At 35.0% G+C, this 19,761-nt stretch overlaps 1 protein-coding gene across 2 annotated transcripts; it reads right to left on the reverse strand.

Annotated features, from left to right (window-relative positions):
• Positions 1-10,553: 10,553 nt before the first annotated feature.
• Positions 10,554-19,177, reverse strand: LOC149739200 (28S rRNA (cytosine(4447)-C(5))-methyltransferase-like). Of its 2 annotated transcripts, none has more exons than XM_089874250.1 (19): positions 18,907-19,177; positions 18,523-18,655; positions 18,154-18,267; positions 17,834-17,947; positions 17,472-17,554; positions 17,009-17,196; positions 16,599-16,684; positions 16,187-16,280; positions 15,627-15,732; positions 15,157-15,246; positions 14,553-14,640; positions 14,101-14,241; positions 13,495-13,634; positions 13,023-13,148; positions 12,554-12,640; positions 12,035-12,132; positions 11,664-11,833; positions 11,240-11,365; positions 10,554-10,852 (listed from the first exon to the last, which is right to left on the reverse strand). In XM_089874250.1, the coding sequence occupies exons 3-19, from the start codon at positions 18,248-18,250 to the stop codon at positions 10,605-10,607; spliced, it is 2,082 nt and encodes a 693-aa protein (XP_089730376.1). In that variant the 5' UTR covers positions 18,251-18,267; positions 18,523-18,655; positions 18,907-19,177; the 3' UTR covers positions 10,554-10,604. The 2 variants fall into 2 exon arrangements, with proteins under 2 accessions (XP_089730376.1, XP_089730375.1); XM_089874249.1 differs by having other exon boundaries at positions 11,240-11,392.
• Between the last annotated feature and the right edge of the window lie 584 nt (positions 19,178-19,761).

Below are 19,761 nucleotides of genomic sequence, written 5' to 3' on the forward strand. Positions count from 1 at the left end.
AAATGATTAATTAATATTATGTTAATTCGTTTATACCGTGCTCACGCATTAGATCTTTAATCTCCTGTTATTTAATTATTTGCAATCAATCTTTGCCTCCTATAGGGTAAACAACAACGCTTTTAATAATACCTGTTTCATTTAATTTTATCCTTGTTGTAACGACTGTAGTTGTGCTACTTATTCCCGTATATTTGCTATGTTGGTAAATACGATTTTTGTCTACTAATAAAAAGCAAAAATAAGATTACACTATGTTGATACATTTCACATTTCTGCTTACATGTATTACACCGTATTATGTCTCTTACCACGCCAAATTAAAACTAATGTTGGCTTAACCAATACTATTAAGCTAAATCGTATAATACTATGACTTTTGTTTTATCTACCATCGAATTGCGAACGTAAAAGTGGATTTAAAATATGTCCTATCTTTGCCCCATGTCCCGTTTTGTCCTAGCCTACTTTATACGAATGGAAAACTATTACACGCCCGCGCCTTTTATACTCGCTGGACGTCCACTCGTACGAAACTATTGTTTAAGTTAAATTAACTTTGTCCTGATATGTATAATGATAGGAAACGAAGCCAAAGAACACTATACAACAGCAAAGCCGATTCATCGTCATCGTCACGCATGTACACCACTTGATTGGTAGTCCGTAACAACAAAGAACACCATATCATTAACTAAAGTTTGAAACCATATTGCTGCAGAAAATATACTCGAAAATTTTGTAAAAAATGGGAGTTACGCATTGCGCAGTGCCAGGTTGCAACTGGTCAATGAAATTAGCGAAGGCTAAAATCGCCGTCCGGCTCAAGCGTGACGGGACATTACGTCATAAAAGGACAAACACTAGTCGGCCTCCCTGTTGTATAGTGTTCTTTGACGAAACATCCTTTCTTTTCGTAAGAGCGTACGAAACAATGAAGCTTGATAGAGAATTAGTTACGTTAGTTACAAAACACATGTCGTGCCTGTATACGCAACGTTGTGGGCCTAAACAGCATTTGTTCCCGCCATGAATTATTAGTACAGTAGGGTGGAGGATGATGGGACACCGTTTCGTTTAGTTTTCTCTTTTCATTTGGTAGTAAACAAAGAACATTCAATGAATTATAGAACCGTATCTTCACGACTTCCACAGACCGTTGTCTATTGTTTAAAACACGATGAGGCTATTTGGATATTATGTGTTAAAGGTGTCCTATCTTCTCCCATTCTACTATACTATTAGTACAATTTCTTTGTTGTTTTTAATTAATTTGGTCCTCGCTACTGCATTAGAAGAGGTAAATAAAACTATGAGAAGAAAATTATCAACAAAACAACAGTCGTTAAAACACGCTATGGATAATAAATTAGGAAAAGCATCAATTAAAAAGCGTGATGGCTGTTTAACCCAAGATACGGTAAGCTCGCTGAACTACAGTTAACTAATTGCACAACATTTAGCTAATTCACATTTCTTATTCTTTCGAACAACAAAAACTACCCGCAGAAGCAACATGTCAAGTTATAACCAAAATATATAGCAATAAATCCATCTTTCATTTTAAAGCCAATAACCTCACACCCATCCTTTATATTGAAAGCTTGGCCAATATTTGCCAAGTCGATTCCCTGTCTCGCGGGGTAAATTTATCTAATACAATGTAAAGCCTACGTAGAGACGTAGAGTAAAACACCAAGTGCCTCCATATACAGACGTTCCTATGTATTACAGATGTTACCGAAGTATGGATCTAAAAAGCAGTTCTACCGGTCGTTTATAATACCTTTTTTTATAAAATGATAATGAACACTAACAGCAAAACACTAGTAAGTACACACAAACACACACACATATGTATATACCTCCATCAGAGCTCCGCAATTTAATATAAACTAAAATCCAGAAAAGCTATATACATATATATATTTAAACTGTTTTTTTGCCAAGCATACTATGAATCGAAACAGCTCAAGAGTATTTACAGTAGTGAGGTTTCATCGTCCCACATGCATATTAAGACAGTATAGTCGGTTAAATTCCGGAAAGGCTCTATTGGGATAGGTTAAACGTCATCGTTTCCCGTGCCACAAAATAATACGCCTGGATTATAATATTGTAACTTATGCTTATTGTATGCTGCTACCATTATAAATGTATAGTAGGGTGGGGGAAGATGGGACACCTTTTCAATCTATTTTCTCTTCCAATTTGGTAGTAAACAAACATTCAACGGTTTTTTTTATAAAACTTTATCCTCACGGCTCCCATAGACCGTTGTTAATTGTTTAAAACACGATCAGGATATTTAGTTATTATGTGTCAAAGGTGTCCCATCTTCCCCCACCCTACTCTATTAACAACCTGTATAGTAGGGATGCGGGTAAGATGGGCCACCTTTAGCACATAATAATCAAATAACCTAATAGTATTTTAAACAAATAACAACGGTCTATGGGATCATGAGGATACGGTTTTATAATTCTTTAAATGTTCTTTGTTTACTACAAAATGGAACGAGAAAATAGGATGGGAAGGTATCCCACCTTCCCCCACCCTACTATATAACGTATCCCACCTTCCCCCACCCTACTATATAACGTATTAAAGTAAGATGGTTCAAGTTTTCATTCTCTTTTATAACATACGGTAGTAAATAAATAAAGCATATTTACAAAACTCTGTAACCGTATCGCCACAACTCTAAAAGGTTGTTAATTATTAAAAACACGATCAAGAAATATGGAACATTAAGTACCAAAAGTATCTTGACGAAGGTACTGTATATAAATGTTTCTTGCTGTCGACATCAGCATGCAAGGATCAAGATGCTTCCTTTTAGAAGTTCCAGAAAAAAAAACAGAAAAACGCAAGTGCTTTGCTTTATTTAGAAATTAGTAAGTTCTCTATATGAATTTATGTTTTACCATTTCTGAATTTATGTTTTACCAAGTTACCATATATTTCATTATTGCTGTTTAATTTACATATTGGATGTAGGGATTTTGTGTGTAGTTTAGAACACATTTTAAAGTGTCACCAAGTACATATTCTCAATTATTCAACTGCATTAGGTTAGGGGACTTTAAACTCAAGTTTAATGAGTGAAAAAGATGGGACACCTTTTCATTCCATTTTTTCGTCCTCATTCCATTTTCTCGTCCTATTTGGTAGTACCATTTTCTCGTCCTATTTGGTAGTAAACAAAGAACAAATAAGTTTTATAAAACCATATGTCTACGACTTTCTCAGATCACTGTTAACTGCGAAAACGCGATCAGGATATTTAGAGATTATGTGCTAAAAGGTGGCCCGTCTTCCCTCACCCTTATATACAATTAGTTTTTTTTATATGTATCGAAGGAGAAAATTAGTCGCTTTAAAAGCAGAGCGGAATATTATTTTGTTGCCGTTGCTGCCACTAGGCAAATGTTATATTATAAATAAATGACTTCAACCGGTAAAAGGCACTATTGAACAAACATTTCTTGTGCCACATGTTAAAACTTCATCATGGTATGATATTAACAATGTCTATGGCTCACGAAATGTTGGTGCAATAAAATTCTTTATCTCTTTATCGAAATGTCCATTTATTTAAATTTAATAAATATTTGTTTATGTTACAGCGAAGATTCCAACCACGCCCAGGAGGCTGCTTCGCTTGTGGTCGTTGAGGTTTTTTTACCAGGACCTCTCGCCAGTAGCCCTAGTTATACCTGGGCCTTGATCTTAAGAGGATCAAGGCACGCTAGGCAGCGATCGACGCCACTCAACGATTTTCGAAACGCGTAGCGATTGCAAAATTTCCATAAACACCCACAATATACACAACCAAGAACTGCAACCTGGACTGACCGTCTCATAAACTGAACTTACACCTCCCAACACACCATCGTTATACGTGGCTTACCGCGTTAAGAGGTGTACTGTGAGAAATTTGACACGGGACACAAGAAATTGGACACGACACACACTTCTGTCCTGACATTGGCTGATCCAATTGAGTTAAAGATAGAAAAATATAAAAGGGGGTGAGCTGTAGCACCTAATCATTTGCACCAGAATTCTTTGTATGTATAGGTTTGTGAAAATATGAAGTGTAGAACTGTGTATTCTGAGTCCCCATGGTTGGAAAAGCTATATAGCCAGAGAGGCTCCCGAGGGTTAAGCCCGAGGGTTAACAATTAAGGGCGAAATACTTATTTTCTCTTAGATAGAGCCCCAAAAATTAGCTAGGCTCGCTCCCAAAGTCACTGCCACATCATTGGAGTAGAGGTTGCATGAGATTAAACGCGCATAACATCTGTACGAAATCGATTCCCATTCATTGGCATTTTTGTGAAAAAACGAAAACAAAACTGTAAAACAAAAACGGAGCTCCGCGCAACGTAAAAGTAAGAGAAAGCGCAACGTAAAAACAAAATAAAACAAAAAGCGCACGTAAGTTTATCTAAAAGACAAAAAATCACGCAAAAATCAGTGGCGAACGCAAAAAAATCAAAATTGCCAATGATTGGAAATGAATACGCACATCATGTATACAAAAACTCCGACATCCCATGCAAGCCTCTTATCCGCCGCAATGACAACCCCATTTAAACTACCAAACATCAGGGTTCGACAATAGTAGTAGACGGTACATAGACTTGAGAATTTGTATTGGAAATATTACCCAGATGAACTGAGACGTTTAGCCCCTAATATACAGTCCAGTAACACTTTCATTTATAATACACGACAGCTTAAAGCAATCTGTGTTGAAATTCAGTCATATTTTTAGCATTAAAGACTATCGAGGCCGACACTATGGGGGCCCAACCTGGTCAAAATACAACAAGAAAAAAGGCATTTTATGCATCAAGTTGCATTATTTTTATATTACAAGTTGTATTATTTTTAGATCTTAATCTCACAAAAAAATAATTTTACCCTACAACTTGAATTAATTTTACGTTACAACTTGAATTATTTTTACGCTACGACTTGATTTAATTTTACGTTACGACTTGAATTATTTTTACGCTACGACTTGAATTATTTTTACGTTACGACTTGAATTATTTTTACGTTACGACTTGAATTATTTTTACGTTACGACTTGAATTATTTTTACGCTACGACTTGAATTATTTTTACGCTACGACTTGAATTATTTTTACGTTACGACTTGAATTATTTTTACGCTACGACTTGAATTATTTTTACGTTACAACTTGAATTATTTTTACGTTACGACTTGAATTATTTTTACGTTACGACTTGAATTATTTTTACGTTACGACTTGAATTATTTTTACGTTACAACTTGAATTATTTTTACGTTACGACTTGAATTATTTTTACGTTACGACTTGAATTATTTTTACGTTACAACTTGAATTATTTTTACGTTACGACTTGAATTATTTTTACGTTACGACTTGAATTATTTTTACGCTACGACTTGAATTATTTTTACGTCACAACTTGAATTATTTTTATGTTACAACTTGAATTATTTTTACGCTACGACTTGAATTATTTTTACGCTATGACTTGAATTAATTTTACGCTATGACTTGAATTAATTTTATATCCGGTAAAATCCCTCATGCGTTTCGAAACTCCGGGCGTAAACTATACAGTTGTTTTTAATGCACAACTAATTTTACAGTAGGGTAAGGCTAAATAGAGATTCTAATATAAATCTTGTTTTATAATATCGAATATTATGGTGATTAATACTAGCATCAGCAATCAGCTTAGTAATTAGTTAATACAGTATAGTATATGCTCATGCCTACGAATCTTAATAGAAACTACATTTATCATACAGTATGAGTGGATATGTAGCTCTTAACTGCTAAGTACTATAGCAGAAAATGTCTTAGCGTTTTCAGAATTTCTATAGACCCTGAACGCCGAAAGGGGTGGCTTATTAATTCAAGGAGTAGACAGAGATAGTGGCTAAGTATTGTTTTCCTCGAAGTTACTTCGATAGGCAAATTTTTACAAAGTTACTGTAAGTTTCGTTGCCGGGTGTACTTGCTACGTTAGAGAGCCAAAAAGTAAAATCAGGGCAATTTGCCAGCAAAACTGCAGCTATAGCTATATATGTTATGCACCATATTTTAATGTTATGCATTTTTGTTTGTATTTTTATAGTTTAAACATGTTCCTTTATGTTTTTGGTTGGTATACTTGATAGTTTCTGTTTTTTTATTCTTTTATCGGTGTAATGTTCAATAAAAGAAAACCATTTTTACCCGGAGAAGTGTTCGGTTCTTGAAAAATTGCAATATTTAAAGTTTAGACGAATAAACAGCACACAGATACGTTAAAATTGTATGCATTGTGATCCGTAATAGCGGCTACTATGACGTCATAGACTGACAATGGAGTTTTGAAACGCATGAGCGATTTTACCGGATATGAAATTAATTCAAGTCATAGCGTAAAATTAATTCAAGTCGTAACGTAAAAATAATTCAAGTTGTAACGTAAAAATAATTCAAGTCGTAACGTAAAATTAATTCAAGTCGTAACGTAAAATTAATTCAAGTCGTAACGTAAAAATGATTCAAGTCGTAACGTAAAAATAATTCAAGTCGTAACGTAAAATTAATTAAAGTCGTAACGTAAAAATAATTCAAGTCGTAGCGTAAAAATAATTCAAGTTGTAACGTAAAATTAATTCAAGTTGTAGGGTAAAATTATTTTTTGTGAGATTAAGATCCAAAAATAATACAACTTGTGATATAAAAATAATACAACTTATTACATTATTGCGATTTATTCGTGTTGTATTTTGACCAGGTTGGGCCCCCATACCGACACCATGGATTTATCAGAATATTACAGTTCACTTCGTGTGTATTGTTAAGTGTGTATCAATACATACAATAAACACCACAATCCCCAACACCACCATACCCCACCCCATATACAGTAAGCACAGGAACACGGCATTCTCTATGGGCCAATATAGTAATATCAAATATTAAGAACCGCTTATTTCGCCGCCGCAAACCGTCGCATCGCGTCGCAATAACTAATTTGTTTACGAAGTGGGGCAACTGCATAAGAACGGATTTGGGAGCTAACTATATCTTGCTTTACCGCAAGATTATTCCGAGTGACTTTCGGATTCACTTTATCCGCCGCCGCTGCGTCGCATATTCGCGCTTGTTGTCGATTCAAAAAGGAATGACAACAAAACTGAACTGAAAAATATTTATTTGGTTAATGTTTTTTAGGGGGGCCTAACAGGGGGCTGACATTTTTAGATATTTTTGATCCCTACCCTAGTCGCAGGTTTGGCGCCTAATTGTTTTGCAGTTGGAACCCGCCAGCTTTCGCTGACCGGACTTTTAACCAACCGGCGTGTTGGAATATGGTTTTCGCAAACCAGGCACTGCTTGTTTGGCCTGAGTACAATGACACGTGTTGTGCCGACCGCGGGTGCAGTGTCCCAGTTCTGTCTATCTTAAACTTCCTAACAGCGATCCCTAGTTATAGCGATGTCACTTCTACCTATCTGATGCCGACTGTCCGGCCTTGCTGATAAGTGACACCAGGAGTATGGGTTAAAGTTGGAGAAATCTGACCTGCGCGCACCGTTCTTATGCAGGTTGTTTACACATACATACAAACATGGAGAAATAAAACCCAAGATTCCCAACCACGTTACATTACTAACGTGTACAAAGGTGGACTTTAATCATTTGATCTCCGTATACTTCCCCACACCACACACAGTGCACCACATAAACATTCAATTTTAAACAAGCATTCAATAAGTATAAGGGATATTTTATGCTACAGCTCACATAAGTTAGTATTTACATCGACTAAGAATAAATCTTAGTCTGAATATGCTATGGCTCCATCTTCGTTCTTGAGCTTTTCGTTCCGTAGTTTCTGTAGAAATACATAAAACTTTATACTAATATGTATGCATACCCAGGACCAATAAAGTTAGCAAGTGCTAAAACACCAAAAACGTCATTTACTTTTAAATCGTTTAAAATTCTGTTTAAGTAACTTGTAAGTTAACTTTTTATACCTTCGTCTTTTTCGTCTAGCAATTCTTTGTTTCGCGTAATAATCTTAATCTTTATTTGCTCATAGGACGCGTTGGTTCTGTGGAGCATTTCAAGATGATCCTGCAACGGACATAACTCTGTAATGGTGAAACAACGTTAACATAATGTATTGTTTACATGGGTAGAATAACATAATGTTACTGCAAGGGCGAGGTATTTTAGGTAGATGGGACACTTTATTTTATTTTAGAGGCCAATTTAGAGGCCAAAAATAACATTTAAAGATTTATAAAATCGTGTCCTTACGACTCCCATATACCGTTGTTAATTGTTTAAAGCTCAGGATATTTGGATGTAATTTGCTAAAATTATCCCTTTCACCACCCTACTGTAGGTATTGACATAGAGTATACGGGTGTCGATATATTTGCACTTACCGGTTATGCAGGTCAACTGTGCGGTAACGAACTTGTAAATATGTCGTTTCGGAGTTAATATATCATGCTCCTTGTACGTTGGATTGCTGTAATAACAATATTGTTTAAGAGCATTGATATCAGAATATAATTTACAAAAAATCGTTTTAAGGTAAAAACTATATAAATTCTTACAAGATTTTGCTTTAATTTTGACTGGCGTCAACTATATTATAACAAACTGAAGCCAATATGAACTACGGGTAATTATGCGCTTAACTTACAAGCAGCGTCAAATTAGGGACAATCTGTTATATAATAAAGATACAAACTTACTTTTATGTCCAACGCTACATGGCCGGCTGTCACTCAAAGCATCTTCATTCATGAGCGAGATAATATTGATGTGATTTGAACAGAAGACTTTGGTATTTTTACTTCAATGTAGATTCAAATAATTTAAACTTTTAAAGAATGTAAACTAACCAGCTCTAAATCAAACGTTAACATTAATATATACAACAATTAAATACTAATACAGTACAACAAATAACATATTCTGCTTATAAATTGCATATTCAATGCTAAACAAGCTCTTAACAGAACCTAGCTGCCCTCACTTAACTACATTATAACTTCAGACTTCCACCACCGTGTTCCGTAATGATGGCAAACCAAAAGAACAAACCGCTTCCCAAACTCACATTCGCAAAGATGAAAACGTGTTGAACACATGGAATACTGGAAGCTGATTGGTTAATTGGTAGGAGCACCGGCGCAAAATTGCGACGCAGTAACGCAAATTTAATTTCGTGCAAATTCCAGCGCCCAGTGTTGCTCCTTTAAAACTCCAATGCGCGAATTTAGTGGTTAGGATTTGATTAATAATAACTTAACATCCGGTAACACTGAAATCTATTTTTAGTAACAGCGGATTGTGAAGGTTACACCAATAATTATTTTTGCCGAAATTCCTGTGACTTGATGTGAACACATGGCAAACATTTATGTCACAGCAATTACACGGATTGATTATTTGCCTACAGACCTTGCGAAACATAAGTTATACAAAAACTATAAAAATAAAGATTTGTTTAAATTAAGTTAGTTTAAAAGTGGTTATGACCCTTATGTTAATACATATAGTAGGGCGGGGTAAGATGGGACACCTCTTCATTCTATTTGCTCGTCCCATTTTGTACTATAAACGAAGAATATTCAAAGAATTATAAAACCGTATCCTCACGGCTCCCACAGACCAATACCACTTTTTAAAACACGGTCAGGATATTTGGATATTTTGTATTAAAGTTGTCCCGTCTTCAACCATCATATTATATCTCATTTTACTTTAATGTATCATTATTTGATTTTACGTATCTACAAATAATAGAATACAGTGGCACCTGTACAGACAACATACTTTTTTGATAACATACCTTTATACGCGCATGGTGTATAGTAGGGTGGGGGAAGATGGGACACTTTTTCGTTTAGTTTTCTCTTTCCATTTGGTAGTAAACAAAGAACATTCAATGAATTATAAAACCGTATCCTCACGACTTCCACAGACCGTTGTTAATTGTTTAAAACACGATCAGGCTATTTGGATATTATGTTTTAAAGGTGTCCCACCTTCCCCCACCCTACTATTTAATACTTAATATGCTAATTGTGGCCTGAATCCTCATTTTAGTGCTTTGCTGTAGGACCACACCATACGAAATAGAATCAAATTTACCTTTATAAAGATAAGCTGTCATAACTCTTTCTGATCATTCGTATGTTGGTTAACGAGATACCGTCAGCACCAAACTCCATATTTTCTAATACTGTTTTACGAGTTAACAGCTCTTTTTCAAGAGTCGTAAGAATAAAGTTAGACGATTTTGTAAATATTATTTACTTTCTACCAAATAGGTCGAAAATAGAAAATGAAAACTTCTTTCCCCAACCTACTATACCAGTTCTACCTCCGCTACATTAAGTTATTACAGAAACTCATTTCATATTTCTGCTACGTATTCGAAAACATGTGAATTCCATGGCCTATCTATTAATCCCAAAACCTACCCTACAACTTACTACAAACTGAATTTTCAACGCAATAAATTTAGTTTCCATTTTATTACCGATAAACCGCATTAACACAATATTTTCATCAATTAGTTTCTTCTTTTTTCTTCTTTGGATTTTTTTTCTCTTCTTTTTTCTTCTGAAATTTCTTTTTTGGTTTCGGAGATTTTACTTTTCTTTTAGGAGGGGTGTCTTTATTTTCTTGTTTATTTTTGATAAACCTCGTAACCCCTCGTTTCATGGCAAGCAAACCAGGTACAGGTTTGACAAGAGCTCCAGGCTTCTGTTTTCGTTTTTGATATTTCTTAACTTGCTGCATACTCAGCTTTTTACCTGAAAAAAAATGATTTGGTTACTAATGTATGTAACATATTTATCCTGTTATGGCAGGGCATTGACAGCCATTATAACTTGGGTGTTCTGAACCATATATTATGGTTCGAGCTACTACCATTATGACCACTGGGTCGGATCCATTGCTGTTAAAGTGTCTTGCCCAAGCAGACATACCCATATTACAAGTTATCAAGTATGTTACTTAGTGGGTGATTATTTTGGGGACATTTTTTTCGTTATTTTTAGTCCTGCCCAAGGACAACAACAGCAGCAAAAATCCTCTAACCCATAAACTATTGGTTAGCAAGCGCTAACCACATTAACTGTACCGCCAACAATGATGCTATGTCATATTTAGCAATGCCAACAATGACATCATCAAACCTTGTTTCTTTTTATTTGTCTTTGCTTTCTTAACAGGTGTGGGATTGTCGTCCGATTCTTTTGGACGTTTTTTCGAAGTTTTGTCTTCGGTATCTTGATCAGTGGAAGTGCTTGGATCAGCAGCATCTGAAGCAGATTGTAACAAAATAAATGCTGGAATAAATCAATGTAATTTATTTATCTTAAAATATAAAAAAATGGAAAAAAATGAATAATGATTTCTGCATGCAAACAATTAGAAAACACCAAAAAAGTCTTCATTGAAATAAAAAAAACTTGTTATTCTCCATTCAAACATAACCTCTTACATAATGTGTTCAGTTACATATTGTACATTTTTAACTAGTTACATAATGTATAAGACTATACATTCTGCATGTGATCAATTTAAATGTACAAAAAGATTGCTAATCTTGATTCTTACCGTCAGTTACTGTTTCTTTAACTTCTTGTTTTTCTTTCACGTCATCAGAACTCGGTATCTTGTTTGAAAACTTCTTAAATTTCGCAACAAAAAACCCGTCCATGTTATGTGAGTGAGGGTAGAAGCGACGAGTTTGTTTCAAACTTGGGTGGAATCGATATTGGCGATATCTAGGTAGAGGTGCAGGGGATTGTTAGCATATTAGGCGTTACAAAACATATACCACCATTGGATGAATAACGTAACCTATTTATCTTTGTATGGTTGGGCAACAACACAAAACACCTGTGTTATGTTGACTGTCGTTGCCCAACACAAGGATAAATAAGTTGTATTAATTCATTCATATAACAAACAACAACAACACTTACTTGCAAAACCCTTCCACCCCGAACTCAAGGCCAGTTTGAACCAACTTAACGTTTCGTTTCTTCAAGGCGTAATTTACAACTTCCTCGTTTTCTTCAACCTACATGAAATATATAAAACTTAATATTATTCCTAATTATACAGCCCTATTTGAAGTAATGCACCAGCTCTATGGGTGTATAGAAAAAAAAACTTTGTGTATCATATGTATTTGAATTGTTCCAATTTAAAATACTAAACCATCATCAGTATTGTTTTTATTTATTTGAAAATGATATTTTAGTTTTAAAATGAGAAAACACACCAAGACTGAACTACAATGTAATCATAAGCGATGGGCACCCAACCTGGGGTGGCAGGATAGGCGTGCGTTCCCAGAAATTTCTGGCACCCCATTAATTACTAAACGTTACGACCAACAAAATAGTTTTGTTTCAAAAAAATGTGCATGTAGATATCCCTGCTTTGTATATTTGGCCCCTATGAGTGTAATACATCTTTTATAATAATAATAAACTTACCATGACTGAACATGTACAGTAAACAATATAACCACCATTCTGTGCTTGAGCATTACATGAATCTATAGCAGCCAATATCAACTCTTTCTGTAGGACAAATATCAATGGTTATTACATATTTTAAATTACAACAAAAAACTAAACTATCGATGCTAAACTAATACAAAACTTCTATAATCTATTTCTGTAGTAAATTGTTTAATATACCAAATTACAATCAACCTAAAAAAAACATTTTATTATTACTTAACTTCAACTACATAACTAAAAAATTATTATAAAGGGACAATTAACATAGCGTATTAGAGTTCATACAGAATTCATCATTGTGCTATACCCATTTACCTGATTTGTTTGCTATGTTATAACAATATAATTTATACATATATTCTAAATAGCATGAACGTTATAACAATACAATTTATAAAATATTACAATATACTTTAATATGCAAGAATGATAGTTTTACCTGTAAATGAGAACACTTTGTGATGTCAGAATCATCTTTACTTGTTTTAACAGAGGGATCTTTTGATATAACACCTGTACCACTGCATGGGGCATCCAGTAATACTCTCGAAAAGTTGCCCATTATCTGGATAAGAGGTGTTAATGTATCACTAAGTATGTAACGCACATAAGGGTAATATCATATTGGCCACTTAAGCAGTTTTTATACATTCAATAATAGTTTATATACACTCCAAACGCACATAAAGGTAATATCCTATTAGCCACTTATAACAGAGATTCTGTTCTATAAAGGTTATGTCTTCATAGAGCGCAGGCACACCTAAGACCTGGGATGTAGGGCGGTTTAATACTTCAGCACCCAGAGTGCTACCGTAGAAACCCTACTGAGGCCGTTTATAAATAATCAATAATAGAGTTTTTTTCTATAAGACACACTATCCTATCCTATGTGTATGAAAGGTACTCACTGTAGGAAAGGACCTTGCATCATAGTTTGATATGACAGAGTTACTGACACCCATCCTATGCATGTTGCCCACCACTGCTTTTAACCGGGCTTTGTTGATGTCATTCACGAAGATAAAACCAGAATTTTTCATTAATTGAGCTGAATAACAAGCATTGTTGTGTCATGAGTGGAGTTATAACCTAAGTGTCTTCTTAAATACACAAATCTCATATAGTATATATACATACAGAAAACACAATAATCTTTATTTAAGTTTGAACAACAACTTATTTTTTGTCGTATGACACACAAACCCACAATAGTTTAGGTGTCAAATCTCGTAAACTCTGAGCTAGCGGCAGATGCCCCAACATTTTGCAAGGAGGCCGCGCTCTTAAGCCCTGAACCAATATATCATTTAAATGTCATGTTTTTTTAACTTTGTGGGTGATTGTTTTTTAGGATTTTTGTTTTCATATTTGCCGTCCATTGCGAACAATTTAGACAACCCTTAGTCACCATTAGGTTTGGGCATTTGAAATTAAATGTCTTGCCCAAGAACACATACACCAACAATAGTAGCAGCAACGGGCTTTGAACCCATATACCATGACGCATACCTCACCTATGTATGTAGTTTTCCCTCCAGGTGCAGCACACATATCCAACACGCGTTCTCCTGGTTGTGGGGCAAGTGCCATCACAGGGACAAAACTCGAAGCACCTTGTATCATGTAATGTCCTGCAAGGTACTCTGGTGTTGCACCTGTGGATAAGAGAGTATAATGTTAGCTGTTGCGTCGTAATTAGTGTTACCAACTTTTTAGACAGGAGTGACATTATGTGTTTCAGAATCAAGTTATAAACATAAAACAGCTTTTACCCTGTTGTTGGGTCCATACAAATAAGCAGAGTGTATTGTATATGCTACATTGATCAAAAAGTTTGAGAACTATTGGTGTAACTGTGTTTTAACAATATCACCCTACATGTCACTGCAGATTTCACTAGAAAATTACTAAAAGTGTAATTGTATTTTGTCTAAAAACCCCCCCTATGTTGTTTTTATTTAAATACCAATAGGAACAGGAGATTCATAAACCACAAGTCCAACTTTCGTCCATTTTGCCAACGGGTCAAGATTTACTCCTCGAGAAATTAACGCCTGCGGTAAACAATATATGTCAATTAAAACAAAGATGAGGTTGGTCCTGATGGGGAAGGGGTCGTACACCTAAGCCTGGCAGAAGTCCGTGATTTAGGCCAGATTTTGCATATTATCTATATTGCCACAATAATGAATGTATTTAGATAATAGACCTTGTGATGTCATAATGCCTCAGAATCTCACCCAGATGTCAACAATAAATTCAGTTAAGTGGAATTGATTCATCATCGAACATTTGACAAAATTTAAAACCAACATATTCGTGGATATAATCACATGTTTTAATCTTTCATTTGTGGGGTTTTCACAATTTGTCAATCCCAGGTATTTACTTTACTGAGGCAGTTCATAGACCCTCAATAATATTGATTCTATTCTATAAGAGTGACATCTTTTGTGAGGCACACCTAAAACTTGAGATGTACCATGTACATCCAATACCCAAATAGTTCAGGCACTTTAAACTTGAAAAAAAACTGTAAGATTAAATTAAATAGTTCACCCAACGCTTACTTGCGCTAAATCCCTTCTTTTCGTTTTTAAAGTATTCGTCCGAATTGTGATTGGTCGGTTTACTTCATTTGCTTCTAAGAATGCGATCAACTGGAACAGAGTTTAAAATTGGTAGATAAGTAAATTTGGGGGCAATAATATATTTTTCAAATTGTGGTTTAAAACCAGTGTGTTATAACTATGTTAACTTATATTAGTATAACTGACAAATTGTGACAATGCTTAAAAGGTTTTTTATGTTTATAATGTTATATGATATAATGGTGTATAATAAACATACAACTACCAAATGAGTTACTTTAACTTATATGAAGACAACTTGAATAAGTTACTGAGTGAAAATTGTTTAACTATATACAGTTTACTCAGTGAGTGGCAACATAACAACTGTTAATGCCCTGCCTTGCGAGGATAAATAGTTACATTCATTATTTTTTTGTTCTTTAATAAGATGATAATCACACGGTTACCTCAGTAAGTGGAAACATGTCCATGAACTTTGAAAGCAAGAAATCATTGTAACTGTAGTATGTACACAGGTCCTTGCGTAATACGTTTACGTAATCCTTGCGTGTTCTGTGGAAAGAGAACTTGGTGAAGGGTTGCTTTTGTTAAGGCTTCACAAACTGGAAGTCGCAATTTTTATCGAAATTAAATACTTTAAAAGAGCAAAACATGGTTTAAATTTTTTAGGTAATTAAAAGGGTTGTGAGAAAAAAGTTTCGGTGGTTTTGGTTTATATTTTTGATTGTGGGAACTTCAGTGACTTTTCCGTGGTTGCCACTCCCATGCCCACAGTCGAGCTTATGGAGTTATTGCAGTGTGTGGATAAGCACTAGAAGGCATGACTTTTGGCTGGTTTGGTTATTTATATCTTCGTGGGTTTGAACTTGACCGACTTATCCATGGTTGCCACTACCATGCCCACAGTTGAGTTGCTAAAGCTATTGCAGTGTGTGGATAAGCAGGCATGAGTACATGACTGTTAGGTTTTATAAAACAAACCACAGTTTGAAACCCAATCACTGACCTTTCTGGATCTCTTTTATTCCCGAAATCTGAAAGAACGGCAACAACGTCTTTAATTCTTTGATGGATGTGATCTAGACCAGGGGGTTGGGTGCGTGGGGTGGGGGGTTAAGGAACATAGGGGTTGTGGAACTTGGAGAAGCAAATAAGTTTTTAAAATGATGGGAATTGTTTTAGTATTTACAGTCACTACATTAAGCTAAATAAACTAACTAACTTGCTGCATTGCTGTCACATTTTTATTTAATTTTTAGTAAAGACATCGGGTTTTAGTTGTCAAACATAGGGAACCTCAATGATTAATGTGACGAATGCAGTATACACACTCTATTCATTTACATAGATACTCAATAGTAAAAACATTTCATCACTTTATAATATATATAGAAACACAGTTTTAAATAAAAGGATATTTTCTTTCTCAATCTCCTGTCCACTTGGAAGAACAAACGTCTCAGTTTCAGCAATGTTCGTCTGAATGTTGTTTTCCTTTACGGCTCTGTGGGAATAAATAATCTAAATGAGAGAAATTCTACATACCAGTTTGTTTAAAGCAGGTTAGAGTTGCTAATTTAATTTGCTTTAACAAATGGGCATACCTATTAAAAACAATAAAAAAACATAGCTTTTATCAAACAGGTAAGCTGTAATAAAAGAACCGAGACTCTTAGTATAAAGCTTGGCATTCTACTCAACATGGGTTGCTACTAAAGTAAAACTTGCCATGGGACCTGAGATTTTGGGCAGAGTTATCGTTACAATCCCGTAAACAATTGTGTTTTACAAAATTGGGTAACTATGCACTTATTCCACAGAAACCAACTTTGAAAGTTGAGATCTTTTCTGTAGAACTTGTTTGGTTTTTCTCTCAATAGGGAGTTCCCCATCTTCCCCCTCATCATCGCTTGAATCATCCTCGTGATCTTCTCCTCTCATCTCACCAATCACGCGATCACGAATCTCAGCCTCCACGTGATCATCATCATCATCAAGATTAAATTCATCATCGGGCTGGAAAATCACATAAGTAATTAAGTTACAAACAAAACACTGACATATCTTTTTCTGCATATATTAACACCACAAGGCCCACAATTGTCTGTATCTTTAAACATTTCGGTAAACCATATAACTGATAGCAACAACTAAAGAGACTGGATGGTTTATACCAGTAGCACAGCAGCATAGATAGGCAGTCTTAAAATTCCAATAGAACAATTTTGGAAGAAACAAAGCTACAATTGCTACAATACCAATATAATTTTAAAGTAAATTACACAACACACCATATCGTCGCTATCATCATCTGATAGAAGTTGTAAAGTTTCCTCTTCTTTTATTTCATCTTCTTCTTCAATCTTATCTGCTTCTGTAACAGATACCCACCTTCAAAAGTTTCCAGGATACTATTTGCAAAAGTTAGGCCAAAAATCATTAAAACCCTGGGTGTTGGGAACTTGGGGTAATGCCAAAACTGTGAACTTGTCGCATAGCGTGCCTCGCTGTAGGACCTCACTCATGTAGAAAACAATATGCATATATAGAATGTTTGCTTACTTTCGCCGAAATCTTAGGTGGTATTCCACAATGTCTAAGCACACTCGCATAAAATTAAATAACATGATTATGATAATTAATTTAAACCAACCTTTCTTTTCAGCTTTAGCTTCAACCAACGAGGTGAGAAGTTGTTTCTTCAAATCCCGTTTCTTGGCACGAACTTTCGCACGACTGGAAATTTTCTTGTTTGGCTCTTGCTCCTCTGTGATGTCATAATTAGACAAAAATGGTAAGAACTCTGTACGTTACTATTGTTGTCATCTGACATCACAATTGTCACTATTATACCACAGATGCCATTGTTACTATTCTTTGAGAATTTATTGTACAACAGTGTTGCAATCACTTTAAGTTAGAAGTTATATAACTGGGTGCAGATTTGAAACCAAATCTAAAACACAAACCAACCTTTCCACTTCTTTGGCATCGCTAGATCTTTCTGTCGGCGAGATTTTGGTCCTGGGCCACGAACGACACGATCTGGATCACGCTGGTTACGTCCCATCTTTATTTATCTTCACTCTGTGAAAATAAGTTTATATTAACATAAGTTTTGTAGCAAACTCAGCGGTGTTGGTTTTATAAAATTCCAGAATTGCAAAATAATTTTATTTTTTAAAGAATACTTCCTAGAAAACATTGCAAATGAAAAATTTATGGGTAATGCAAGTCTGCAACCCCTGAAAAGGGGGGTGGAAGCTTGCATATCCTGCACATATGGACACATTTTATATTGTAACTTTGCAACTTATATTATATAGCATCAACTTAACTTACACTGTAATATTTATCCCTCAGTTGTTCGTAAACACTTTTTCTTTCTGCCCTCAAATACGGAAACTTCTTTCTATATTCCTCCCAATCTTCTTCCTTTGTTAGATCAAGACGAACGTTTCGATCCCCGTTTCGACTGCAGAAAAATAGAAATAAAACAGTTTCAGTGTAAACAGCGGCTCCTAGTAGACCAAATCAGATCTCTTCAGATCTCTTAAAAAATACTTTTTAAACAGTCAGTTTGAAAAAAATAAACATTAAATTTTTTAAAACAGTCAATTTAAAAAAAATGTTATTTTTAGCAAGCGTGTGGAATATGCAGACTGTATGGAGATTACGACTAAACTTTATGATTTCCCCAAAACCAATAAAAGCCAGACCACTTACATGTTCTCTACCACAAAGTATCCGATAAACAGTGCAATGGTCCCGGCAACTGCAAGGGCGTCGTAATTTGTTAAAAATCTTCGAGAACGAATTCGCTGCGGACTTTGCAAGCGACGTTTTAAAACTTTCTCACGAAGTTTGACGCTCTCGTGTGGCAGAATTGATGTGTCAATAATTTCAGATTTGGAAACACTTTTTCCCATTACCTGTTGGCAACACTGGCAACATAAGGTTGTGTGCAATAAATACAAACCTATATAGCTAGAAGAACTCTATTTTAAATTATGTTTATTCATTAGGAGTATACGAGTGTTGTATAATATATAGATTTTAGGTGCTAGTGAAGAATTCTACCCCCACGTTATTTTCTAAACACTTACCACTAACTACTAATTCCTATAACCACCAACCCCCTAACCCCCTAACCATCATCATCAACCTCTATCACACCAAATTCTACGTTTATCCGTATAAGGTTTCACTGACACAACTCACAAGCCTCTGACTAAATTAAGAACACGTATCGTCTTACTTGCGCTGTACAAACGAAGCATTTTTACAATATTTTAAATATATCTACATTTTTCGATTAACTGTCTAAATTTCTAAACTGATTAGAAAATTCCCAAAACAAGAACACGCAGAAAAGTTACAAAACACGTGAATTCATAGATATCCGATATATTTATCACGATGGGGAGTATTTAATCATCATTGGCATACAGTCGAAACACACATCACAGCCACAACGAGAACATGCAGTAATTAAGTAAAATTGAGACATATTTTTATTTACATTGAGTAGGAGAAAAAGAATACAGTGTTACGTTTCAGTGCATGGCCAACTATGCATTA

Source organism: Ciona robusta, chromosome 3, assembly GCF_009617815.1.
Source record: "Ciona robusta chromosome 3, ASM961781v2".
NCBI classification, from domain to species: domain Eukaryota; kingdom Metazoa; phylum Chordata; class Ascidiacea; order Phlebobranchia; family Cionidae; genus Ciona; species Ciona robusta.

Coding starts and splice junctions, on each gene's coding strand:
- LOC149739200 (XM_089874249.1), bottom strand. CDS start 18,250: ATGGGACGTAACCAGCGTGATCCAGATCGTGTCGTTCGTGGCCCAGGA. Junction 17,948..18,153: donor GATGCCAAAGAAGTGGAAAG/GTTGGTTTGTGT, acceptor ATGACATCACAG/AGGAGCAAGAGCCAAACAAG. Junction 12,641..13,022: donor CAAAGTGTTCTCATTTACAG/GTAAAACTATCA, acceptor TTTGTCCTACAG/AAAGAGTTGATATTGGCTGC.